The sequence below is a fragment of the Lissotriton helveticus genome, chromosome 1_1 (assembly GCF_964261635.1).
Source record: "Lissotriton helveticus chromosome 1_1, aLisHel1.1, whole genome shotgun sequence".
NCBI lineage: Eukaryota > Metazoa > Chordata > Amphibia > Caudata > Salamandridae > Lissotriton > Lissotriton helveticus.
The window spans coordinates 1,081,182,532-1,081,209,595 of record NC_136057.1 but is presented as its reverse complement, the minus strand read 5'-3'; the positions used below and the strand labels follow the sequence as shown (position 1 = coordinate 1,081,209,595).

The window sequence follows — 27,064 nt, the reverse complement described above, 5'->3', positions numbered from 1 at the left end:
CTTGGCACCCTTTGTCCACTCTCCCTCCTGTCAAGTCAGGTATGACATCCTGGCTCTGACCCACCAGTCCTAGGCCTGTACCCAGCGGCTCAACCAGAGACTGGGGTGGGCTCTCCCATACCCGGTCCTCATCCTTGGGGCTTTGTACCCTCCCACCTGGAGCGGAACCCCTTTCCAGAACTGTCAGGGCACCTGTGGCAGGTGTCCTGCACAATTCACCCACCAGTTCAGGGGTTCTACCCTGCAACTGGGCTTCCAGGTTAGGGGGAACACCCTGAACCTGACCCTCCAACCTAGGGTCTAAACCCTCAGGCTGCACCGGGGTCAAAGGCGAGGACTCCCTCCCTCTGCACATCCTTCCAGAGTGCTGAACCCACCCACCTGGATTGGTACCCCTAGAAGACACATCCGTCAGGGTACTGATTACAATCGCCCCTCCCTCCAGGTCTGACAACACCTGAACCTGGCTTCCCAATCCAGGGACCAAACCCTGTGGTTGAACACTTGCCGGGCACACCAGGACTTCCTTGGGAGCACGCATGCCCCCCCTGAGGGTAACACATAACTCATGTGTTGTGTGATAGTCTACCTGGCGCAGATCTACTGACCCTTGTCCATCTGACAGTGTGTGAAGATCCCCCAGGACAGAAGTGGTGTCACCATGGTCATTCACTGGTGACACAGCCCTTCTGGCTGGCCCCTGACCCACTGGTTCTTCCACTGGGGACTCTTTCCCCCTCTCACCCCTCACTCTGGACTTCTGCACCCTCCATTTAGGAGCGGCACTGCCAGACACCAGAACTGATGGAGGCCTGCTTACAGACACTCCCAGTTCACCAGACACTAGGGGATCCCCCTCAACAGGTGGCTCATCAGGACAGCCTAGGCTCCCTACCTGGTGTTCCCTGAAAGAACCATCCAGGCCCTGAGGCGGGGTTTCGGGCACCTGGACACACGCAGCTCCACACTCATTCCTTCTCCACTGAGACAGGCCGTGAGTCCTTACACCCCTCCCACTACCATGGGACCTAGCTGGGCTACTTTGAACCACTTCCACCACTATGGTTTGGAAGATACCTAAGTCACTCCTTTTAGAATCACCCCTAAATGCCTTTCCAGACCCTCTGGAATCCACCAAAAGGTCTGCCTCCAACGTGAGTTCCCTGGGGTCAGAGAACTCACTCTTCAACAGGTGTTGGCATAGCTCTGGAAAACAGGGACTTAAAATATGCTCTCCCACAATTGGATCACACAGCCCCCTACAGGGGTTATCAAAAACTATCCTTCACCTTACCATCGAGTGCCTCGCACACGTACTCCACACTAGTCTCCTGAGACGGGCAAGACAGTATCTGACTGTCTCTGTCACACAACCCACACTCTTCTGGGTGGTCTAGGCACTCGCATACCAGGACTTAGGGGAACCCCTCTCTCTGCACCTCTCATCTAGAGTCAGTAGAGTGTCCCTCCCACCACTATGACCATGAACCCCTGCGCCAGTTACCCTATTCCCCTCAGGGACACTGTGCACTACTGGAGCTACCTCATGTCCTTGAACCTCCTGGTGGATGCTGACCCCCTCCAAGTCAGGTGCCTCATCTATGGATGTGTGTACTACTCCCTCAGCACTAGAAAATTCCATGTTGCTGCCACCATCTGAGCTGGAGTCCACCTCCAACTCAGCAAAGCTCAATCTCTGAGCTTCACACATTTCTTGTTGCTGGGCTGAGACACTCATGGCCTCAATCCCCTCAAGCTCTATATCAAGCTCCCTCATTATCAACTCATGCTCCATTTGCATTCTCTTTTCCTCCCAGGGCCAGTTTCCTATTCTCTAACTCCAGTTGTACACTCAACTGGAGCTTTACCATCTCCATTTCATGCATCCTGTTTTCTCTACTGTCTGCCAACTCTTCTGGGGACAGTCCTCGGGCAGAAACACTGCTACCCAACGGGGAGGTTGAACCCCTCCCTTCTGGCCCCAGTGGTCCCTCCAGCTGCTGCTCTGCATCCTCAAATTTCATCTCATTTCGAGGGGCATTCTTTGCCTCGACCCAGGCCCTCAGCGCCTTTTGGAACTGCTCCTTCTGGAGTGTCCAGTCACGGAAATTTTAAACTTTTTGCAGAAGCTCCAGAGCTGTTTGTTGGTGTAGCTTTCTATTTTCTCTTCCTCCCAATCACAGTCAACAGATGCAACTGATGCTGCCTCTTCCATGATGGTTGAATCAGGCATGACTTTTCAAAAAAATGGAGATCCCTGGCAAAAACAAGTATCAGAAGTACGTGGTTGCTTTATGGTCTGCACTCACTAAGTAGTGTTCACCAATCACTGAACATGAGTCACAAATGCAAATTCAAAATCCCTTTCGCTGATCACCAATGTTAGAATTGGGGGTCACTAGTTGGCACAGGTAGGTACTTGGGACAAATAGGGACCCTTTCCTCTAGTCAGGATAAGGGGATTACACTCCTAAAATAACCCCTGCTCACCCACTTGGTAGCTTGGCACGAACAGCAAGGCTTTATCTCAGAGGCGGTGTAAGTTAAGCATTTATGACAACATAGAGTAACCCAGTGACAACACTACAAATGGACACCAGACAGGTTTTATTTTAAAAATAAGTTATACTTTATATAGAGTTAACACATGACCAATAAACGACAAAAAGAATCCACAGTGCTATGAACTTTCTAGAGTTCTTGTTGAAAAGGCTTAAATCATGGTTCTGTGCGAGTCGGTAGCCCGGACGGGCTACAGCTTTGTTAAAAATAACAGAGTCTAGCAAATCCAGCGGACAGCGTCGGTACGGGCCCACTCAATGGTCGACAGACTCAGTCACAGTACCTTTTACTTGGGGCGGCCGGCACGGATGTGCGAGCCGGTTCCGGTGATCGTCGCGGTGCAGAAAGGAAGCGTTGCAGGACGCGTTGTCCCTCGATGCGGTGCAGGCAGCGGCCCGTTGACAGTCGGTGGATGCAAGGCTTGCGTTGCAGGGCGAGACAGCGCTTCGATTCGGTGCTTGCAGCTTGCGATGCGGCGAATGAGCCGGAGTTCGGGAGCTGGTGTTGATCAGTCCGGACAGCGGTGCGAGTCGGGCAGTGCGTCGCAAAGCGTACGAGGCGGTGCCCAACTCCAGGGCGGTCACAGGACTCAAAGTCAGCAGCAGAGACCGCGTCGTTCAGACCAGTTCAATTCGGTATAGCGAGGCGTTGCATGTCGCGATATCCTTCCAGTCGCGGTGCAGGCTACGGCTCGGTGAAGGCGTCAGGATGGAGAAGGTGAGCGCAGAGCTTGCGTTGTTCGAGGCGGACGTTGCTTGATGCGGTGCCTACAGAACACCGCACCGGTCGTGAGAGTGGGTCACAGCTCCCTGCCTCTGTAGCCACTTTTTTCCAGCAGCAATTCACAAAGGCTGGAGAAGTCCACTGGTCCTAGGACTTCGGTCAGGGGGCAAGCTCTCTTCCAAGCCCTTGGAGATCTTTGCACAAGTTGAAAGAAAAGTCCACAAAGTTCTTTCTCCTCTCTTTGGCAGTCAGGCAACAACTGCAGGCCAATCCCCCAAGCAGCACTTCAGCTTGGGAATAGTCTCTCTTCAGTTTCTTCAGGTTCCCTCTCCTCAGCAGAGGTTTCGTCTTGTAAGTCCAGAAGTGATCTAATGTCTTCAGATCAGGGTCCCAATATTTATACCCCGAAATTCTTTGTTCTCTGAGGGAAGAGGGACCTGTGCCCAGTCCAAACCAGTTCTGAAGCACTCTGTTACCAGACTCCTCCTTAACTTTCACAGTGCGGGGCAGGAACATCAGACGCCCCACAGGAGGTGGAGACAGCATTGAGGAAGGCAAGTACAGCCTTGGAGCACTTTGTTGACAGTCTTCCTTCTCTTCTTTCAGTGTGCAGGGCAGAGACATCAGACGCACCACAGGGGGTGGAGACAGCACTGTGGGGGGCGGGCACAGTCCTATTCAGGTCCCAGTTGCAACTCCTCCCTCCCACCTAGATGGAGATCTCTCTATTCACCACTGGGCTGACTCATTCTGTCTCCTGGAGACCCCCAGCCCTGTCACTCAAACTCCAGACAAGGAATACACAACCTAGCAGAGGCAGGCTTAAATGGTTAGGCAAGCAAATAGCTACGTTCTAAAAGTTGTATTTGCAAACACAGATAATTAAAATAAACTTCACTAACAGATGTATTTTATTATTCTGAGTCCAGGCAAACTAAACTTGAATTTCTACCATGTTCTCTGAGTCTGTTAGTATTATAAACTGTAATAATTCTAACAGCCCATTCTGGCCTATGGAGAACAGGTAGCCTTGCAATAGTGAAAAACGAAAATGGCTGTAATTCACTATTAGGACATGCCACACACATCAGGGCTTGTCCTACCTTATACTTACAATGCACCCTGCCCTTGGACCTACCATAAGGGTGACTAATATGAAGAAAAGGGAAGGTTTAGGGACCGGAAAGTGGGTGCACTTGCCCAGTCAGCATGACAGTACCAGACTGCACGCAGGCTCTGCAATGTCAGACCTTAGACATGTTTTACAAGGCCGCTTCTGTGGGTGGCACAACCAGTGCTGCAAGCCAACTAGCAGCATTTGGATTTACACGCCCTGGGCACACTCAGTGCACTGTACTAGCGTCTGAAAGGTAAACCCAATAGCCAATCATTTAATCACTCATTAATACATTCATTTTACAGTAGGGAGAGCATATGCACTTCAGCACTGATCAGCAGGGGTAAAGTGCCCAGAGTCATAAAATAGCCAACAACAGGTCACAAAAATTATAGGAGGAAGGCAAAAAGCTCAGGGATGACCCTGCAAAAAGGGCCAAGTCCAATACGTGCCCCATCATATGGGGCGCGAGGCGGATTACAGGTGGAGTAGGAGCGAGAGGCAGGATACCTTGCCACAACAAAGCACTGGTGTCGATTCTGTGAGGGGCGGCAGACCTGAATACTGGAGGTGGCATCAGTTGGTGGCTTGGCCTGCACCCTTCCCAGCGGGAGGATCGGCATTCACAAAATTGGCCTCTTCACCTCAGGGTCACAGACGACGCAGTGGGGACTGTTCAGCATGTGGGAGGCCAAATACCATATCCCCTGCGGGTTATCTGGCGGCTCCCACTTTAGGCCGTTCACCACTAACCAGACCAGGATCTATCACCGCACTGGGCCACAGAAACTGAAGAAGGCCCATATTCTGAGGGGGATATTGATTCTACAGTGGAACTGTTGAGCACGCCAACACCAGCCTTTTGTACCCCAGGGGCCCGAGTAAACCCCAGAACAACCAGCTGCCCGGAAGAAGCAGGCTCCCAGCCCCTCATTGCCAAGGAGGATGCAGGGCCTCCCTGTTTTCGATACTTGAGAGCTATCCAGAGCACCACTCCAGATGGTAGCGGCCAGAGCTAAAAAAGACAGCACATTGAAAAAAATGCTCTCTAACCGTCCGGGGGCCAAACCGGGGATTGGCCCCCAGCACAAGCTGCACAATAAGCGCCAGAGGAGGAGGGATCTGAGGAACAGGTGATCCACACGTTCCTCGAATCTTTATTTTCTGCCCTCCGAGAAAATCTGCAGAAAATTAAGACATCTCTCCAGCGACATACGAGAACTCCGGAGAGGTATGGATGCACTGGGGGACTGAGTCTCCACATTGGAAGACCATGGCAACAGCCACACAGAAGACGTCAATGAATTGCAGCAAGAAACCCTGCGGCTCAGGGACTAGCTATTAGATCTACAAGCACACACCGTAGTACTCGAAAATAGATCCCGGCGTAACAATATCAGTATCAGAGGAGCGCTATCCAAACCAGAAGGCACAGGTCTCAGGAGCTTCATCACGAATCTGTTTTGCTTTGTTTTAGACGCTCCACCATCCCTTGAGATCAAATTGGTCTGCGCACACAGAGTTCACGCCCCCCCGAGCAGAAAATGCTCCACCGGCGGATATCTTAGTATGCCTACATGACTTCTAACTAAAAGAGGACTTCCTTGGCAAGGCCCGAGAGAAACACCTTATTACCGTCCAAGAACAATCACTGATGCTCTACCAGGACCTGGCTGAGGCCACCTTGCAGAAGAGACGCACTTTTTGACCTGCAACCTCTCACCTCCAGGGGAAGGGGGTGCCCTACACCTGAGGTCATCCTTTCGGCTGATATTTCTTTGGGAAGGATGACTCCTTTAGCTTTGCTCTTTTGAGGAAAGATGCAAGGTGCTGAGCATAGACCCGGCAATAGACAGCCCTAGCGACCAGAAGTCTCTGCACCTCTCACAGGCATGTCCTCCCTGCTGGCAGACGTGAGGCCCGGGAAAAAAGATCATGAGACCGGATTCAGATACCATCGCTAAGGGCCAACAGGCCGTCCTGGATGGGCTTCCAGGGGCTCTAGCAAAGCCGGACTCCTCTTAAAGCAGATGGGTATCTAACTCACTATGCTACCTGGATGGCAGCCGGGTGGCGGGGCAGAGGAGTGGGGGTATGGCCATGCATTCACCCCGTACCAGACTCCTGGGACAACAGACTGTAAGTTCTTATCTTGTGCACTCATGTTTCTACTTTCATGCATGCTTGTTCAATGTTTTGGGGTTTATTTATATGGGGGTAGACACTCTAGCCTTCAGCTCTCACAATTTGACATGCATATAAGGACCACAAACTTTGGGGGCAATGATAACCTCACAGAGGGGTGTCTCTTAGTAAACCAGTAAACCAGATGGGGCACGGCTACCTCACAATGATCTAAATGGGTAGCCCAGTAAAGGTCATAACCCTAAAAGTCAACGGTCTTAACAACCCTATCAAATGTAGAGCTGTACTGTCATATTTGCTAAACATGGGAGCCGACGTCTGCCTCCTCCAGGAGACACACCTCTTACCACAAGAATATCATAGGCTGCGGTCGCGCACATTTCCACGCCAATTTTTCTCATCCACTCTCACCATGACAGCAGGAGTGACACTCCTTTTTTCACATTCCTTCAAGGGCTCCATAGGCTCTAAAGTGGCTGAGATGAAGGGCCGCCTTCACGCATTTCATGTGTCTCTTGGACATCTGTCCTTAGTGTTGGCCTCCATCTACGCCTCGAAAGAAGGACCGGAGGCATTTTTGCAAACAGCGCTAGCAGAAGTATTGTCTTCCAAGATAGACAGGTCCTCATAGGTGGGGACTTTAACCTGGTTCTCGACAATGACCTAGTTAGGTCCACATCTAGATATGGGCAGACAGGACATCAGGAGGTTAGAGGTATGGGTCTCCAAGACATCTGAAGGACACTTCACCATCAGACCTGTGAGTATTCCTACCTCTCACATGCACACAAAACATATGCCTGATTGAACCTTTTCTTAGGTACAAAGGAAAGTCTTAACCTCACATCAGATGCAGAAATCCTCCTGGCTGCACTTTCGGACCATTCCACAGTTTTAATGACACACGATCTCCCACACACACACAATGGCCTACACGATTATGGCGGTTACATGATACACTATTGCAGAATCCAGAAGTGGTGAAACAGATAGGGCAGGCCATCACTGGCTATTTGGCACTGAACAACACCCCTGAGGTCTCTACTGCTATACTATGGGAGGCTTTGAAAGCAGTCGTCCTGGGTAATTCCTTTTGGCTGCAGATAATAAAGCCCGCAAGGAGAAGAGGGACCTCTTGAATAGGTGGTTGACAGAATTAGAGGGTATCCATTAACAGACGCCGAGTCAGTATTTGATAATAGGGCTACGAAGCCTTTTTGTTCAAGGGTCGTTACGTGGTTTTAATACTACTTTGAAGAGTTTAAGAATGATTTAGTAGCAATATGACATGAGTTGTGTCATTGCTTCCTATTAAACTCTGGGCTCATCTTTTTGAATAAATCACTGGACCAAATACGTGTAGACATGTTCCTTTAAGAGCAAAGATAGAGAGATGTAACGCGCCACGTAGGTCGGTCACACGACTAACCTCTAACCATCTTCTTACTTCCACGTAGCCGAGTGATTTCATTATCCGGGCGGCGGCAGTGATTGCAGTAGGTTACGGGCGGGAAGTCGCTACCTGAGAAGTAAGTGATGGGACATTTAGTAGATAAACAGTACCTGGGCCACGGTGGGGTGAGTTCTCACTACGGATCACGCTACTAATACCTTTTTCTTGCATTTATAGAACAGTAGCGTGAAGAACACCCCCACCGCCAAGCCCATGACGACAGTACCATAAGAGAGTGCTGTGAGTGAGCTTGCTTTGGTTTTCCTTTTTAACTTACATTGTCTCTCAATCGTTCTCCGAAAGGGGACAGTTGGGGCTTGGTGTTATTTGTTTCTGAGTTGGGTCACCTATGCACTAAGGGGTCAGGAATGGACCACCTTTTGACGCTCATTTTGAAACGAGGGTTTGCCGCAATCACTATAATTAGTCATTTATGCTGGCAACACTGAGTGGGTATAACTATGAATAAAGGAACCCTTTTGCAAATCAAGAAATGTCTTGTTCGTAAAATGGGTCATAATAAGAAAAGATGCTTTCTTGAACCACCTCCAGGGTGGCTATGATGTATCATATCACTCAGGAGTGAACCTAGGTGCTATAATGGAATGTGCCAGGTATGCATGCATGGGAATGTAACAGTCACAGTACGTTAGACTGGGAGATAAATATCAATATACATGTATTTGTCCGTTAATACTGTGCTTTATTTCACAGGTTATGGCCCCTGAAAATTCTAGGAGTGCCGATACGGAGAATTCCGGTAGTTTTTAATATTTTTTCACACATTATATCCATTCGGTTTGGACGCGCCTTAGCGAGCGTGGACCACCGGGGATATTTACTGTTTTTGGTCCTGAAGAAAGCTGCATAAAATTTTTGGGACAGCTGAAGCATGTCGACCTTATTTTGATAGGATACAAGGGGTCAATAATATTTCCTCTAAGGTATCCCATACACAGTTTTTTAACGATATCAGCTGACCACTGAATAAAATTGGTTCTGGCACAGCTGGTATTTTTTAATCTCACTATTACCTTCACATAACACATGCTGAAAACACTTTTTCATAACAACCAGCTCCGCTGTAAATCAGGCGTTGAAGCACACTGGAGGGACATTCGATTCCTCCAGTGGGAACCCCATGATGAAGCATGTCACCACTAGGGTGAGTGAGGGTTCTTCTTATAAATAAGTTATTTTCTAAAATCAGTTATTTTTCCCACTGTGTGTGTTTCACTTATGATTTTCTTTAACAAAGTCTCATCACTATTGGTTTGAGTCTTTTCTGTTGGGAGCTTGGGCTTTAAGTTTTGACCACAGCACCTACATGTCACTCTTTAGTTGTTGTTGTATATTTACCTAGGTATATAGGAGTGACCTATGATAATCCTTACTCTCTTGTTGTTAATATATAGGTATCCATTAACACACATGGGCTCCAAGGATATGGAGACAGCTGAAAGCCGAGCGCGCACAGCTATCAAGCAAATACCTGGACAGAGCCGAATACGCAGCATTTCGGTTACGTCATACCTTTTATGAACGTGGGTAAAGGAGGTTGTTTGCTAGCCAATAAACCGCGGAAGAGACAACAAAACATAGGAGTACACTCGATCCGGGATGCCACCTGCGTGAGAATCATGGATGACGCCTCAATCGGGAATCATTCAGAGACTTCTATGTAGACTAATACTCTAATCAACAGTTAGACCCGGACTCTAGCTCCACATATCTAAAAGGGCCCCACACATCTTCTCTCACTGCAGATCAGTCAGAAGGATTATATCACAACATAAGAAAAGAGGATGCCATCATAGCGATCTCCTGACAAAAGCAAGGCAAATCCCTGGGACCCGATGGCTTTATACCCCTCTTCTATAAGACATTCTGCACTAAGCTGGCACCCATCCTGACACGATAATAGAACTCCTTCTTGAATCCCAGAATGACCCCCGCCCCACCATGTTTACCGCCACAGTATTGGCCATTTCAAAACCCGGGAAAGACAAACAGCTGTGCGGCTCGTTGCGCCCAATATCCTTATTAAAAGTGGATGTCAAGCTTTTCACTGGTATACTGGCTGCTGGACTAGCTCCACACATGCCATATTTCAAAGAGCCAGACCAAATGGGCTTCATCCCCCAGCGTCAAATGAGTGACAACACAAAATGGGTATTACATATTATAGAAAAGGCTTCCCATACATCGAGTGAGTTTATGCTTTTAGCTATTGTCGCCAAAGAGGCCTTCGATAGGGTCCATTGGCCCTTCCTAGAACAAGTGCTTATTCACTTTGGGGTGTCCGAGAGATTCCGCAAGTGGATATTGAACTGCTATCATCTTACCACAGCATCGGTGAGAGTGAATGGACACATATCTACTCCATTCCCCATTCCCAGAGGCACACGGCAGGGATGCCCGTTGTCTCCACTAATGTTTGCTTTATTTATGGAGCCATTTGCCCAGAGAGTGTGAGATACCCCGGAGATTATGGGTACTTTCTTCAGCAGAGAACAAACTAAGATTAGCCTATACACCGGCGAATATGCTGGCTACACAAGACACACCGGTCACAGCTTTGCCAGCCTTTCTGTCGGAGATAGAGGTGTTCGGCTTAGTATCGGGCTTTCAAATAAATGTCGCCAAATCACAAGCTCTGAGTCTCACCTTACCTCCTGAGATAGTCTCCCAACTCACAACGCAATACTCCATACAATGGACAAAAGACACGGTGCCCTATCTGGGAATATGCTTGGTGCCCTCACTAAATAAGACATCCATAATCAACTACTGAAATAGGGCGATTGGGACACTTCCCGATCTTGTGGCTCAGAAGAATCGCAGCCATTAAAATTACCATTTTACCCAAAATCCTCTATCTATTTCAAACACTCCCCTTGGCGCCCCCAGTAGGGACAATCAACAAGCTACACACCGAACTACACCGCTTTGTGCGGGCAGAGAAGACATCATGTGGAGAGAACTTTCTCCCCCCAACCACTGGGTGACTGGTCATCCCGAACCGCCAGCTCTATTTCCAGGGTTCCCAGCTTTGATACTTGGCTGAGTGGAGCAAGGAAGATTCAGAAAGACACTGGCTGTTTCAAGACGGTGCAGTAGCAGGAACTTTGCTATGGAAGATCCAATTTCAAGACGGTGCAGTAGCAGGAACTTTGCTATGGAAGATCCAATTTTTAAAGAAGATACATTGCTCCAGGGCTTATACCTCTCACCAATCACCAAGACAACCATGTATGTCTGGGACCGTTGCAGCACTCGCTGCGATATTACATCCTTCCCCTCACCACTAACACCCTTATTCAACAATTCGGATTTTACACCGGAATCATCCTGAAGCATTCCCTAAGTGGCGTCAGTCTGAATGCTGCTCTACAGGGCATATGATAGATGAAGAAGGGATAATCCCATTCACACAAATGCAAATGGACTTTGACCTCCCCGAGACAGAACGCTTACGGTACCTACAACTCCGACACTGGCTTCTTAACCCAGACAATAAAATTAACACTCAGAGACACCTTACCGACTACGAAAAGTGGTTGATTATGAAAACCTCAGACAAAAGACTGACCTCTGTGCTGTATTCCTTTCTGCTTCAGCCCATGAGACATACCTATAAGACTAACTAAACAAGATGGGAGAAAGAAATAGGGAGGCAATTGACAAACAAGGACTGGTAGAATATTTACTACAGGGTCCATCACACCACCCGTCATGCGCCTCTCACCGAAAACATTTACTAAGATTACAACATACTGGTATCTCACCCTGAGTGGCTGCACAGGATCTATCCCACCAAAAGCTCGGGTTGCTGGAGGGGATGTGGGAGAGTGGGGACCCTGATGCACCTTCTCTGGAAATGTCCACAGTTTCAAACTTATTGTACACAAACATTAAATGACATAGACAGCCACCTGGACACTCAGCTCCCCCAATTCCCTTCATATATTTTACTGTATTTACCCAGCCTTCTCACCTACCCTCTGAAGTACTTGTGAGGTAGGCAAATCGGTATCCCTTTGGAGGCAGCATTACAAAATATTCTCTTGCACTGCAGGACAGCACACACACCTACTCAGCTGCGGTGTTTCCATCGCTAGTGGTATGTCCTCAGGATGGAGAAGATTACACTCACCCTTAACAATAATGGAGCCTCATATTGGGCCCTTTGGAAAACCGTGCCTTTCTCTTTTGTCCTAAGAGTTTCGGGAATTGACATGCCCCAAATATACTCAAGTTCTGCAGCTCTCTGACCTAACTACCACCTGCGGTTCAGGGTCAGAATCATAAAATTGTATAGAATTGTGAAGACTAAATTAATTGATGCAATTAAGTGTTGAGAGAGGGAGGGGGAAGGAGGGGTGGTGTTTTCATTGTTTTGTCAAAAAGTTGACACAAAAGAATAAAAGATTAAAAAGATGTAAACCATGAATGTAAATGGTGCCCAAACTCGACTTTGGTTGCAATGGCCCTTAAAATGAATAAACTACAATATTATGTCATACGAATTACCCTCAGGGTCTTACCTAGGTGTCCCAGGGTTAGGGGGCCAGGTACTTATAGGGTACTTATAAGGAGGGTCCTTAGAAAATATGTTTTATATGCCCTTGGGATACAGTAATTGCACATTTAACATCCCCCATTGTGGTAAAGTGCTTCCCAAAATTGACTTTTGTGCTAGGACCACTGTGGAGTGATGATCTACATTATTTTTGCATATTCAGGACCCTTAAATTCTCCCCTAGGTGTCCTAAGTGTGGGGTTCATGTAGCTATAAGCAGGGTCCTTATAAAGTTTTATAGGCACTGGTTTTGGAGAAATTGGACATTTCTTTGTACCCATTCTAGATCCCCAGCCACATAGGTTAACACGGCATTAGTTTATTAATGAATACCTACCACTAGGAATCAACTAAAAATATCATTCAAGGACTTGGGAGAATGGTTTTGATAAATCCAATAATAGAAAATAGAAAAGAAGTTATATGACTTTCTTGCCTGTAACCCAATATGTCAGCCTTCCTGTGGTCCCCCTTATTGATCAGAGTTAACAGGATTTGCCAGGCTGCCTTGATAAAGTGAAAAATGGCACACAGGGAGAGGGGTTATCTGGTAGGAAAGAGTCTGCTGCACAGAAATGCCAGAGAAGGGAGGAGGAGTCATAAAGCATGAACTTTAAAGGAAGAATGGGACAGGCAGAGAAGGCCAGGTCCATCTACCCCTATCCCCTCTGGACCCAGCCAGATGGCATGCTTAAGGAAGGAATTTACAGATGTGGGGGGGGGGTGCTATGGAAATCAGCCATACTGGAGGTTGGTTTAACTAGTTCTTGCTCTTTTGATGAGACTTCAGCCATATTGTATTTTGGAGGCATTGTGCTTTCTGACAGACCATTATGCCACATTTTGCATGACATAGGTCATACTCTGGGTTCTTGCTCTGCCCCTCATTGGAAAAGAGTGCTATCCTGCCTGATCCCAGAGAACACTGATTAAGTATCTGAGAGGGGCAGAGCCTCTCAGATATGCTGCTTGAAACTAAGACAAGAAGAAGGGTCCATGCTGGAAGTTTAATTTGCACCAACCAGGCCCTGCACTCTGACTGACAGCATCTATTGCCCAATCTGGAACTACAGCCCTTGTACTTACTTCAAGAAGAATAAAGAGTGGACTCCCCATAAAATACAGGTTAACAGAACTCACCTGAACTATCACCACCAAGAATACCCAGCCTGGAGTTCGTCCAGCGGATTTGTAAGGGTTTTGTCCAAGTGGATTGTGGGAACTGAAGTCCCAAACCATCTTGGAGATTTCAGACCCTTGGATTGTGTTTTGGGCACTTTGGGACCCACAGAGGAACTTCAGGAAGAAGTTCCAGAAGTTTGGAAAAAAGCTCCTGAGGGGGCCTGACTCAACCACGAGAGCCAAGCCGGTGACCTTCAACCGCAAACTGGTCTGCCCTGCTGCTGGTTCATCCCACTGAAAAGCTCCGGAGGTCTGACTTCCAGAGTTTGACCATGAGCTCCATAGAAAACAAGCTTAGGAACCCACAATGAACCCAGACTGGTGAAGAGCATCAAGAGACCCTGGCAGAAAAAGCTTCAGAAAAGTTTCTAAGTCTGAAGGTAAAACTTTGACTGAGGCCTACCGCAAGAGGTAGCCACGCAGGGCTCCATCGTGGTCAGCCTAAAACTTTGAATTTGTCCCAGTCTAGTACAACCAGGGGCCATATTATAGAAGTGCCCCAGGATGTAAAAGTCGTTTGCGCCTGCTTTGCATGCCCCCGGGACACTTTGGTATTACATCCAGGTGAACTCTGCTCCGTTTGCGGAGTTTTCTGCACTCCACCGAGCTCACGGAGTGCAGGAAACTCCCTCCGCATAGTGCTGTGGAGTTTTTCCCCCGCTCGCGCTTGTGAATGGTAAGTTGGCAGGTGCGAGCTGCCGCTCGGGTAGAATTTCTACCTGAGCGTCAGTAAGATCAGCGCAAACGGCAGTTCTCACTTCACTCCGCCACTTGGGGAACTCCACTGAATTTTTTTGTCACTTCGCGGAGTTCCGCGTAGCAAAACTCTGTAAACTACACCCAGACCTGATTACATCACCTTCTGTAATACTGAAAGCGCTGGTGCACGCACATCACCAGCACTTCATCAAGAGGGCATTCTCTCCTTTGCATGGGGGCACGACCCCATGCAAATGAGGGAATCCTTTTGCCTCTGTGTCCACGCCGTATTATAGATGCGGGTGCAGAGGCAAAGAAGCTGTCAGGAGGGGCATGACAGTGGCACACTATCAGTGTGCCCCTGATTTCAGCCCTCTGGCAGGTGGGAAGGTGTCCCATGGACCCCCCAGACATCCTGTTGCAGGTGGATGCAGTCACTGACTACACTCGCCCGCAAGGGGATCTTTAATCCCCTTCAAAAGATCAGGCAGGTGCTGCCTGCACTGTGAAAACATGGAGCAACTGGGGCAGCGCATTTACCATAATGTGGCGTGTTTTCGTGAATTACGCTGGGCGCGCTTTTTGAAAGGTGCGCCCAGTGCAATTCAGGAAAATGTGCTGCGTCCATAATATGGCCCCAGATGGCACTACAGGTTTCTATGTGCTATGTAGTGCTAAATCTTTAAAATCCATATCTCTGGTACCCTACATTGGATTATTTTCGATTTGGTGTCATTTTAAAGATAAAAATATTTCCTATTTCTATAAATTGATGTTGGATTTTTATTGTGTGTAGTGTCATAATTATTTACTGAATTGGTGTTTTGAAATACTTTACATACCTGTCTCTGAAGTTAAGCCTGCCTGCTCGCAGCCATGCTACCAAGGGTTGAGCATGGGAATAATTCCTATTCCGAGCCCTAGAATGTGCTAGCAGCCTTATTTCCAGTGGTAAATGCATATTTACCACTATTAATAATCCACTTTTCAACAGAAGGTTTGATTAGTTTGTTTCTTTGGAACAAGGCCTCCGAATAAGTATCGAGGAACTTGGACTGCTAAAGAGAAAGGGGGCCGGATTGTCCCAATCTGCAATATTACTATCATGCTCACTAGTTAATTCTTATACCTAGATTGTTTGTTATAAACCACAGTGTTTGATACATTTTTTCTCAACAAGAGTCTGGGCACATTTTGTTATCCTCTCCTGTCTTACTACAACCCGTTCCCAACCCTAAATTGGTAGAATTTTGAACTTTGGGCATGTATGATATTCGTCTTGCAAATCTATTCAGTTTTTCTATCAATACCTAGTGTTCATGTGCAACCATCAATGGATGCCATGCTCCCAGGAATGACATAAGGTGGGTAATATAACTAGCAACATTTGTTACTTTTGTGTGACTATACTGGGTGGTGCAGTCATTTCTACCTAGCTGCCATTCTTTATTCTCAGACAACTGCCAGCTGATCATTTGGGATGCAAATGTGACTTTATCCCTATGGTGGTGTTCAGTCTACAGTTGACAGTGAGACTGCTTCAGCTGTACATGCTTTGAAACTGGACATGCCTGGGGAAATGTAGAAATCCCTTCATATTAAGGAGGCTCCTGCTCTTTAAATGCACCATTGGAGGAGGATCTGCACGGGCTTACCTTAATCATATTGTGGAAGCCAGCAGGGTCAGGCTGGCGTATAGGCAATCAAGCAGTGCCCAAAGGGCGGGTCTGATAGGTCAATGTGTGGCCCATTTTCGTGGCTGTTTGTGGTCCTGTCCTACGGTCTGCTGGGACATTTTTTACTGTTGATTTCCCAGAAACGACAATAAACATTGCCTGCAGCAAGCTGTAATCCATGTGGTCTTCCATACGTTGCAAAACACTTACACAGATTGTCTTTAAAGTTCAGATCTGCCCCAATCTGCAAACGTGGGTCACTTTTTGCCTTTCTGATTCACTAATTGAGGCCACTTTTATTTTGCTGGCTGGCCTATCTTTTATCTCAGTCCGACTCTTGAAGCCGACACGCCCCTTCTGTAATATGATTGTGCGTTTAGAGAAAAAAATGCAGGGTAACCGGATGATTTTCGCTGTATTTTGCTCTAAACATGCCGATACTCTGGGTAGGACTGGCACATTGGGTAATCTGGCAGTGCCTGAAAGGTTGGTTTGAAGGGTCCATGTGTGGGCCGTTTTCAGTCTGTTTGTGGGTCTGTTTCAGTCTGGCGGTCCTTTTTTCTCTGGTATTACTTGAAACATTGCCCGTCTCAAGCACAAATCCATGCCAATGCCCATATCTTGCAAAATACATACATATAGGGCCGATTCACAAATGTAAAATTTAGATGAATTTCTAGCTTTACGACTTTTGGTATTCACAAGGGGCAATTACTACTGGCAAATGACCTTTATGAATACGGAAAATCGTAAAGTTCAGCTTTTGGTATTCACAAAGGGCATCTACGAGTTGTAAATGCCCTTCGTGGATATCAAAAGTGATAACGTTAGACTTTCGTCTCAGTTTACCTATGTGCATCGGGCCAATACAGTTTATCTTTACAAGTTCAAAACTAACCTGCTTTGCAAACGTGGGGCACTTTTTTAGTCTTCTGATTCGTTAGTGGGGACACTTTTATTTTGGTCCCCAGGCCTATTATCCGTCCCAGCCCGACCCTGCCTATTCTGTATGGGCGTTGCAGTTACATAATTCTGTATTTGTTTTGTGGTTCCAAAATCGTATCTGTACAGTACCACAAAATGTCTCAAATGAAACCCCAGAGTTATCCAATTGTAATAACAATGTGTTGTTTTCGCAGCGCTGCCATGGCTTTTGCCACGATTCAACTTTTCAGAGATGCCAACATTTTTATGACGCATGTTGTACAACCCACTCATGTAGTGAAGCTGGCAGCTGAGCGGAAAGGGCAAGTATGTAGAACTATTTCATTGTGTATCAGAGCAGATATTTCGATACTCTTTTGCATAATAATTACAGATTGAAGTTTAGTCCGTTTATTTGTCATTCGGCCGCTTTAACCACAATACCAAAGAGAAGCAGGAGGTTGCTTTGAACATAAATAGCTGAAATGTAAAAGTAATATTTAAAGACTTTCTATTTATGATTTCTGAGAGAGAAACGGCTAAATTGTGCTTTTTTCAAGCAAACCTTCCAACTAAATTGGCAAAACATTCTAAATATTTCATAGAACGCTCCGTAGAAGCACCCATGAAATAATCTTTCATGAAATGCCGCCAGAAAAGTCTAAACTGCTCCAGTGGACTTGAGAGTGGGAGGCTCCTACGAAGACATTGTAAAACACAGGATGACATAAGAGTGCATTTCCAGTCAAATTTCATAAGAAACTAGGGAGGGTGGTCACATACTTGATGTTTGTTGTAACTGAGGTCCTCCAAAGTCTAAACAATATATCTTCTAGAAGTGAAGAGGTTTCTTTGAAGACCACTAGGTTTATAAATAAAGCTCGGTGCGAGCAGCAAGAGAAGAACAACATAAAATTCCCAAATTAATTTTGTAAATAAAAAGATTATGGTTGACTACCATGAATTAAATCTTATGTAGGCGCCCGAAATTATGGAAAGAAGACAACTGGGATTTTTTTCAAACAAAAGAGGCTCTTGTATGTAACAATTTAAACACCATAGTGAGCTGGCTGTGGTTCTCAAAACAACCATTGATTGTAGTAATGTATCAATTTTTGACAATGAACACAAACCATCGGACACGGGGTAAAAGTGAATACTGTCACACATGTTCTTTTATGTGTAGCAAATGTCAATGTCAAAAATATGAGTGATTGAAAAATCAATATCTTCACAACTGCTGTTGTAACATATTCACTGGTGCGTCACATGGGTACAACTTCGAGGGAAAGCTTCTTGGAACAAGCATTGGCAAAGCCAATAGGTCTCTGCAAAGCCAAATCTATGGGCCTTGTCAAAGTGAATGTCTATTAGCCATGTTGTTTAGCAACACATCTGCTGTTCAGCATGGCTGAAAGTTATTGAAAGCCCAGAATCACAGTATGTTGCGCCGACACTGAGTCTCTTTACCCCCCCCCATGTTGAGTTTATTGTCCTGCCCATTCTAAAACAAAATAGCACTACGAAGTGGCCTGTGCTGGCCACATCTTAGTGTTTTTTACAGTAAATTTCAGCCATGCTGAACAGGAGATGTGCTGCTAGACAACATGCTAAAAGACATTCGCATTGACAAGGCCAATAGCTCGGGCATTGCTGAGATCCATTGGCTTTGCCAATGCTTGTTCGATGTTGACGGGGTGTGAGGGTTTCGAACCCTCCGATCAAGTATCCGACCAACCCAAGATGACCGCCACGACGGACGAGACCGGAAGTCCGGTTAACGGTCGAGAGGCAGACGGCATCGCCGGGCAAGAGGCTGTTAACCGCATGCGCGCGGCAGCTTTTCCCGCTGTACGCGGCGTTTTTTAAAAACGCGCGTTACGTGATTAGCTCAGCTCGTCATCAGCGTGCGAGCGGCGCAACTGATGACGAGCTGAGCTCGTCATCAGCACCAAAGTGGTTAAAAAGGACGAGGAGGAGCAAAGATGGCGTTCGCGTTCGGGAGGAGAGGAAGCGGACGACGGAGAGCTGGAGGAGCCCACATGTGTCCAGGAGGAGCCGAGGAGCAACGGAGAGCCAGTGCGGAGCGGACAGGACACTGGACCAAAGGTGGGGACAAGAAACAGCTCGAGGAGCAAAGCGCTCGGGACTACGAACCTCTGTGACCAAGAGGAGTCGGAGTCTCCCACAGCCACAGACCAGGGAGGTCGTGGTTGCAGGCAAGTGCAGCCTGCATGTCAGGGGATACTACGGGGGTTGTGGGAGCGGGTCAGGGTCACCAAAAGTCACCAAACGTTTCCCCCACCTAGGCACCACACGTTAGGGACTTGGTGAAGGTACACTACCCCTCCCTCATTTCTGTATGTTTTCAAGGCCCCCAGCCTAAACCCATTTTCTTGTGTATTTTTGTTCTGGGTACGGTCAACCATTTGGGAGGAGGACAGAAGGAAAAGAAGAGGCCCCTTGTTTGTTGGATCTTCGAATTGAGAAGAACCCTGATTCATCTCCAAGGCTTCATTTTTGTTTTGTGGAATCACAGAGACTACCTGAGACAAATCCCTTATATACCTAGACAATAAAGAAAGCCTTAACTGCATCACTATAAAGTTTTGGACTATCCTTAAAAGTCAAGGAGCAGACAGTAACCTGAAAGGGAGGGGGGAAGTTAGGAGAGCCCCGACCACAAGGGGTCTTGCTGGACAAATATGGAAGTGATAGTGAGAAACAGCTGCGGTGCTTTGAAATGACATGAGGATGTGGCATAATGGGCGGAGCTGCTGACGGGGGAACTGGGGAACCACGTTTGAATCTCTGGGTCTGCTGAACAATTTGTGATTCTTGGCAAATCACTTACTCTTCCCCCTGCCTGTGACAATGAATATGTCATTGTATAATGGAACTGGTGAGCACTGAAAGCGCTTTAATACTTGCTGGTGTTAGCACTATGGCAAGATGGGGGACAGAATATGTGCTCCAATACCATCAGATCATGCAAAAACAAAAGTAGCAGCCACGAGGGAGGTAGCAGGGAGATGAGTCAAGAAGGGAAGCAGGAGGGGATGGGGAGATGGGCAAGCAATGATGGGAAAAAACCTTAACTGAAGCAGGATCCATGACAAAAATGAATGTGTCATTGTGTAATGTAACTGGTAAGCATTTAAAGAAGTCCAATACCATTGGCTTTTGTTTGTGATATGGCAAGATAGACGACCGAGCGAGCGCTACAATACCATTGGATCATGCAAAAAAGAAACATGTGCTGTTCGTGTTTTAACAACTTTTAAAGAAATGCATTTGTGTATGTGCACGTGCATGCATTTTAGTGGTGTGTGTCTATGAGTACATGATAGACGGCCTAAAAACACAAGTACTCCTATGGAGTGCTTGAAAACAAAGAGAAAATAGATCTGCAAACCGGGAGCAGTGAATGAAACTTGTACTTTGTCCATGCTGGATGCAAAAGCCAAACAGAAGAAGAGATTCATAAAGGGGGTGGTGGTGGACAGAGTGCCTGAATTAAGCAGAACACTCCTACCCAGTCAAAAGATCAGGGCTTGATCCATCACCGTTTTTTAGCTCACTGCACCATCCCAGCTCAGGACCTGCCTACATGCAAATTAGTCTGACCCTGGCCCAGTGCATCATGGAAACAGGGCAGACCAAACTACCAAGCCAATTCTTTACTGGAAAGGAAACAAGCTTCCGGGGACCGGTTTCTGGCATTACAGACGTCTTTGGCCCAGCTTGCTTGAATCCTGATGGTGCAGTGAGCAAGGGACTCACATCTGAGTATACCCTTCCACACTTGTAGTGGCCAAAACGATTCATAAAGGGGGTGGTGATGGACAGAGTGCCTGAATTAAGCAGAACACTCCTACCCAGTCAAAAGATCAGGGCTTGATCCATCACCGTTTTTTAGCTCACTGCACCATCCCAGCTCAGCACCTGGCTACATGCAAATTAGTCTGACCCTGGCCTAGTGCATAATGGGAACAGGGCAGACCAAACTTCCAAGCCAATTTGTTACTGTAAAGGAAACAAGCTTCCGGGGACCGGTTTCTGGCATTACAGCCGTCTTCGGCCCGGCTTGCTTGAATCCTGATGGTGCAGTGAGCAAGGGACTCACATCTGAGTATACCCTTCCACACTTGTAGTGGCCAAAACGATTCATAAAGGGGGTGGTGATGGACAGAGTGCCTGAATTAAGCAGAACACTCCTACCCAGTCAAAAGATCAGGGCTTGATCCATCACCGTTTTTTAGCTCACTGCACCATCCCAGCTCAGGACCTGCCTACATGCAAATTAGTCTGACCCTGGCCCAGTGCATCATGGGAACAGGGCAGACCAAACTACCAAGCCAATTCTTTACTGGAAAGGAAACAAGCTTCCGGGGACCGGTTTCTGGCATTACAGCCGTCTTCGACCCGGCTTGCTTGAATCCTGATGGTGCAGTGAGCAAGGGACTCACATCTGAGTATACCCTTCCACACTTGTAGTGGCCAAAACGATTCATAAAGGGGGTGGTGATGGACAGAGTGCCTGAATTAAGCAGAACACTCCTACCCAGTCAGAAGATCAGGGTTTGATCCATCACCGTTTTTTAGCTCACTGCACCATCCCTGCTCAGAACCTGGCTACATGCAAATTGGTCTGACCCTGGCCCAGTGCATCATGGGAACAGGGCAGACCAAACTACCAAGCCAATTCTTTACTGGAAAGGAAACAAGCTTCCGGGGACCGGTTTCTGGCACCTTTTGTGACGCACTGACAGCACATTTTACTGCCACATATTTACAAGGACAGGAAAAGCCACCCTGCGTGGCTTTTCCTGTCCTTGTAAATACTGCCCCTTTACACGCAGCACTTTGCGTGATAAGGGCATTCCATGGGTGTTGCCTCTGTCCCTCTGGGCCGGTCACCCCCACGCACCTCGCACACTCCTCGTGAGTGAGCCCAGGCTGCCCCTCGTTCCCGCCAATTGCCGCCGCTGCCCGCAGCTGTGATCCTGTAACACCGCTGTGGCTGCTCTTGCCCCGCCTGCGCCGCGTTTGTATTTGCGATTCCGATTGTTTTTCCCCCGGTGTGTTCTCTGCTCCTAGTTTACTTTCTGTTCCCCGTGCTGTTTATTCTTGTACTTCTGTGATTCCGATTGTTTTTTCCCCCGGTGTGTTCTCTGCTCGTTGTTTATTTCCTGCTCCCCGTGTTGTTTAAATTTTGTACCCCTGTAATTTTGTCCCCCTCTTGTCGCCCCCGGCCCGGCCGCGCTTCCCGCCACCTCCCCGCTCCCCGCCGCTGCCCCCTGCGGCCCCGCCCCTTCCCTCTGCAGCCCTTCCCATTCGCCACCCCGCTCCTGCCTCCCAGCTGCTCCTCCCTTGTTCCGCCCCCTCACTCTCCACATATGGCAGAGTGGCAAACGCGCAGCATGCACGCGCAGCGGGCGCACCGAAGGCGCGCCAAAGGTAAGCCCGTCTACGCCCGTCCGCGCCTGGACCGCGCCCAGGGCCAGGACCCCTGTCTCCCGCAGACACCAGCCCACCCGCCGGTCCTACGACACCACCGAACTCTACGCACTCAACGCCGGTCGAATCCCGGGCTGCTATCAAGCCAGCCCGAGACGCACCCACGGACCCTTCTGCTGCCACTCCTGCAAGTTCGCCTGCATCCGGACCTGCACTACACCAGCACCGACCAAGCCGAACACCAGCAGCAACCACCTCAAGTGCATCCTGCTCAACACCCGCTCCATCCACAGACACGCCGTCGAGCTCTGGAACCTGCTCGACACCACAACCCCAGACGTCGCCTTCCTCACGGAAACCTGGATGAACGCCTCGTCATCGCCCGACATCGCCATCGCCATCCCGGACGGCTACAAGATCATCCGGAGGGACCGCGTCAACCAGACAGGAGGAGGCATCGCCATCATCCACAGGAACACCATCCGCATCACGACCAACACCGACGACACCCTCGCACCCGCCGAACACCTGCACTTCCAGATCCACGTCAACCCCAAGACCACCCTCAGAGGCACCCTCATCTACAGACCCCCGGGACCACGCACACAATTCAGCGAAGACATCGCCGACGTCATCAGCCCGCACGCCCTCCTCTCCGCTGACTACATCCTCCTCGGGGACCTCAACTTCCACCTGGAGAACAACAACAACCGCAACACCACCACCCTGCTGGATAACCTCGCCAACCTCGGTCTCAAGCAGCTGGTGACCACACCCACCCACCTCGCCGGACACACACTCGACCCCGTGTTCTCATCCAGCAAGGACATCACCTTCTGCCACGCCACCGGACTCCACTGGACGGACCACAGCTGCGTCCACTTCAGCTTCAGAAGGACCGCGACCCACCACCACCAGCAACAGGTTGCACGCAGAAACTGGAACAAGATTACAGCCGACCAGCTCGCAACTTCCCTGAGCATGAACCCTCCCACCAGCGCAACGAACCCAAGCCAGGCGGCCACCAACCTCGCAAAATGGATCAGCAATTGCTCAGACGACCTCGCCCCTCTGAAGACCCCGCCTAGCAGACCCACCAGCAAGAAAGCCCCATGGTTCACCGACGAACTCAAGAGCTCCAAGAAGAACTGCCGAGCACTCGAGAAAGCCTGGCGCAGAGTCCCAACACCAAACAACATGACTGCCCTCAAGCTCGCCACCCGAAAACACCACCAACTGATCCATGCCACCAAGAAAACTGCATTCAAGGAACGACTGGACAACAACGCACACAACAGCAAGGAACTTTTCAACATCGTCAAAGAGCTCTCCAACCCAAACGCCGGAAACAACGACATCACCCCTTCGCAAGACCTCTGCAACTCCCTCGCCTCCTACTTCCACAACAAGATTGCGGACATACACAACAGCTTCAGCACTCAACCGACGCACGCCACGACTGAACCACCGCCCCCCACCACCACCCTCCGCACTTGGACCCCGATCAGCACCGAAGACACCATCCTCACGATGAACTCCATCCACTCCGGATCTCCGACCGACCCCTGCCCTCACCACGTCTTTAACAAGGCCGACGCTGTCATCGCGCCCCACCTGCGGGACATCATCAACACCTCCTTCAACACCGCTACCTTCCCGGAGAGCTGGAAGCACGCCGAACTCAGCGCTCTACTTAAGAAGCCATCAGCCGACCCCACCGACCTCAAGAACTACCGCCCCATCTCGCTGCTCCCGTTCCCTGCAAAAGTCATCGAGAAGACCGTCAACAAGCAGCTGGCCGCCTTCCTCAAGACCAACGGATCCCTCGACCTCTCGCAGTCCGTCTTCCGGGCCAACCACAGCACCGAGACCGCCCTGATCGCAGCCACCGACGACATCCGAGCCCTACTCGACAACGGAGAAACAGCGGCCCTCATCCTCCTAGACCTCTCCGCAGCCTTCGACACTGTCTGCCACCGTACCCTAGTGCAGCGCCTCAGCAACGTCGGAATCCAGGAGAAGGCACTGGAATGGATCGTCTCGTTCCTCGCCGGAAGGACACAGAGAGTCCGCCTCCCCCGTTCAGATCAGAAGCCACCGAAGTCATCTGCGGCGTTCCTCAAGGCTCCTCGCTCAGCCCAACCCTCTTCAACAACTACATGAGCCCCCTGCCAGCCATCGCATGCCAACACAACCTCAACATCATCTCCTACGCCGACGACACCCAGCTGATCCTCTCCCTCACCAACGACCCCGCCACCGCCAGAGCCAACCTACACGAAGGAATGACAGACGTAGCCAAGTGGATGATGAACAGCCGCCTGAAACTGAACTCGGACAAGACGGAAGTCCTCATCCTGGGGTCTTCACCCTCCGCCTGGGACAACTCCTGGTGGCCCCCCGCCCTGGGCAGCGCACCCATACCAACAGACCACGCACGCAACCTGGGCTTCATCCTAGACTCCTCCCTCTCCATGACCAGACAAGCCAACGCCGTCTCCTCGTCATGCTTCAACATCTTGCGCATGCTACGTAAGATCTTCCGGTGGATCCCCACCGAGACCAGGAAGACGGTCACCCAGGCCCTCGTCACCAGCCGACTGGACTACGGCAACTCGCTCTACGCCGGAACCACCGCCAAACTCCAGAAGAGACTCCAGCGGATTCAGAACGCCTCAGCATGACTCATCCTGGACATCCCCAATCGCAACCACATCTCCGGACACCGGAGAGATCTGCACTGGCTCCCGGTCAACAAGAGAATCACCTTCCGTCTCCTCACCCACGCACACAAAGCCCTACACAACCAAGGCCCAGGATACCTCAACAGCCGCCTCAACTTCTACGCTCCCACACGCCAGCTTCGATCGACCGGCCACGCCCTCGCCGCCGTCCCCCGCATCCGAAGAGCCACCACAGGAGGAAGGTCCTTCTCCTACATGGCCGCCAAGACTTGGAACTCCCTCCCGACCCACCTCCGCCTGACCCAGGACCACCTTGCCTTCAGGAAGCAGCTCAAGACCTGGCTGTTCGAGCAGTAGCGGACCCCCCCCTCCCCTAGCGCCTTGAGACCCCCCCGGGTGAGTAGTGCGCTTTATAAATGCTTTGATTGATTGATTGATTGGTTGCTGTGGGTGTCCCCGCGCAACACCCATGGAGCAAGACACATTTCCAGATTTACGAGGTGAACCTGGAAATGCGTCAGAATGCTACGCCACCTTATGGGTGGTGTAGCGAGGCGCAACGAGGAGAAATGTTTTAATTTCTCCTTGTTTTTTCCTCTCTCAATGCATGCTGCTTTTTTCAGCACGCACTGAAAGAGGAAAATGCCTGTAGTGATTGTTTTTACAAAAACAATCTCCCCATGACGCAGGCATCCTTGCACCATGGTGCAAAGTGCCTGCGCAGACGCATAACAGCTGTTTGTGCACTAGCACAGGGGAGAGCACAGGAATGCAACATAACATTGTAATTATGTTGCATCATGTGCACTGAAAGTGTCGTAGCGTGGCGCAGCCAAAGGGCTTGCGGTGCCACGCTGCTGCACCTTCTTGTAAATCTGGCCCCTAATAGTTTGTTAAGTCATTATTCAATACACTCATAAGGAGCACAGCAGGATCAGTCTTTTTAACTATTTGTAAATAAAAACAATGCTTTGTGCAGGGACCACAACTAGTAAATGTTGGTTCATGTATGGGTGAGGATGGAGGGAGAAGGAGGTAGAAACTGAAATGCGTGGTTTAAAAACTATGACAGCACATCAGTGGTCACTTTAGGAAACACAGCACTAATATGGAAGTTGTTGTGTGCACGACCTATCTGAAAGTGTAAATAACTGAAAATGATGTGCTTTTAAAATCTCATAATATAACGATTGACAAATTGCCAATGTTTGAGGTTGGCCGCCTATTAAGATGTTCTGGTTATATTCTGTGTTTACACTAGATGGTGCTGCCTATTGGAGAGCTTATCCAACATAAAAGATGCTTACTGCCAACAAGAACTTGACTTCACAAAATTATCTTGGGCTCTCTTACCAAGAACACTCATTTGTGTCCAACTCCGTAGGTCTCTTACAGTCATCACTATCCTAACCCACTCAGTAGTACATGTAACATAACACATAAGCATCTGTGGATTTTTTGGGTCACTTTCGGCCCAATAGCAAGCTAATTTATTGAATGACACTTGAAATTCTGATGCACTAGAGCAAATTAAATACCAAATGCAAAGACGCAACATAAGCAAACAAAAATTCCCATAATAGAAAATAAAAATGCACACAAAAAATATAAAAGACAGGCATAACGATTAAAGGGTGAACTGGCTTTCAAATAGATGTGATGCAAACATGATGTTCCACTACAAGATACACAGGATGTTATTTGATAAGATTTTTTTGGGGACAAGCATAGATTAAGTCTGCAGATGAACGCTGAAATGATCTCCTTCATTGCAAACCTCAATTTAACTAAATCAACATCAAGTTGATGGACTGATTCAGTCTAAAGGATCATAAACACAGAATGAAATCCTGAAAC

General features: G+C 48.7%; 1 protein-coding gene across 5 annotated transcripts in view; it reads left to right on the top strand.

The window, feature by feature from the left end:
- Nucleotides 1-27,064, top strand: part of CFAP54 (cilia and flagella associated protein 54) — a 2,603,731-nt gene that overhangs the window by 1,957,730 nt on the left and 618,937 nt on the right. For all 5 annotated transcript variants that reach the window (XR_013608312.1, XR_013608313.1, XM_078677994.1 and 2 more), the window contains exon 53: nucleotides 17,279-17,390. Coding sequence is in view for 3 of the 5 variants with exons in the window: in XM_078677994.1 (XP_078534120.1) it covers nucleotides 17,279-17,390 (112 nt within the window). In the remaining 2 variants the exon portion in view is untranslated. The remainder of the gene's footprint in view (nucleotides 1-17,278; nucleotides 17,391-27,064) is intronic.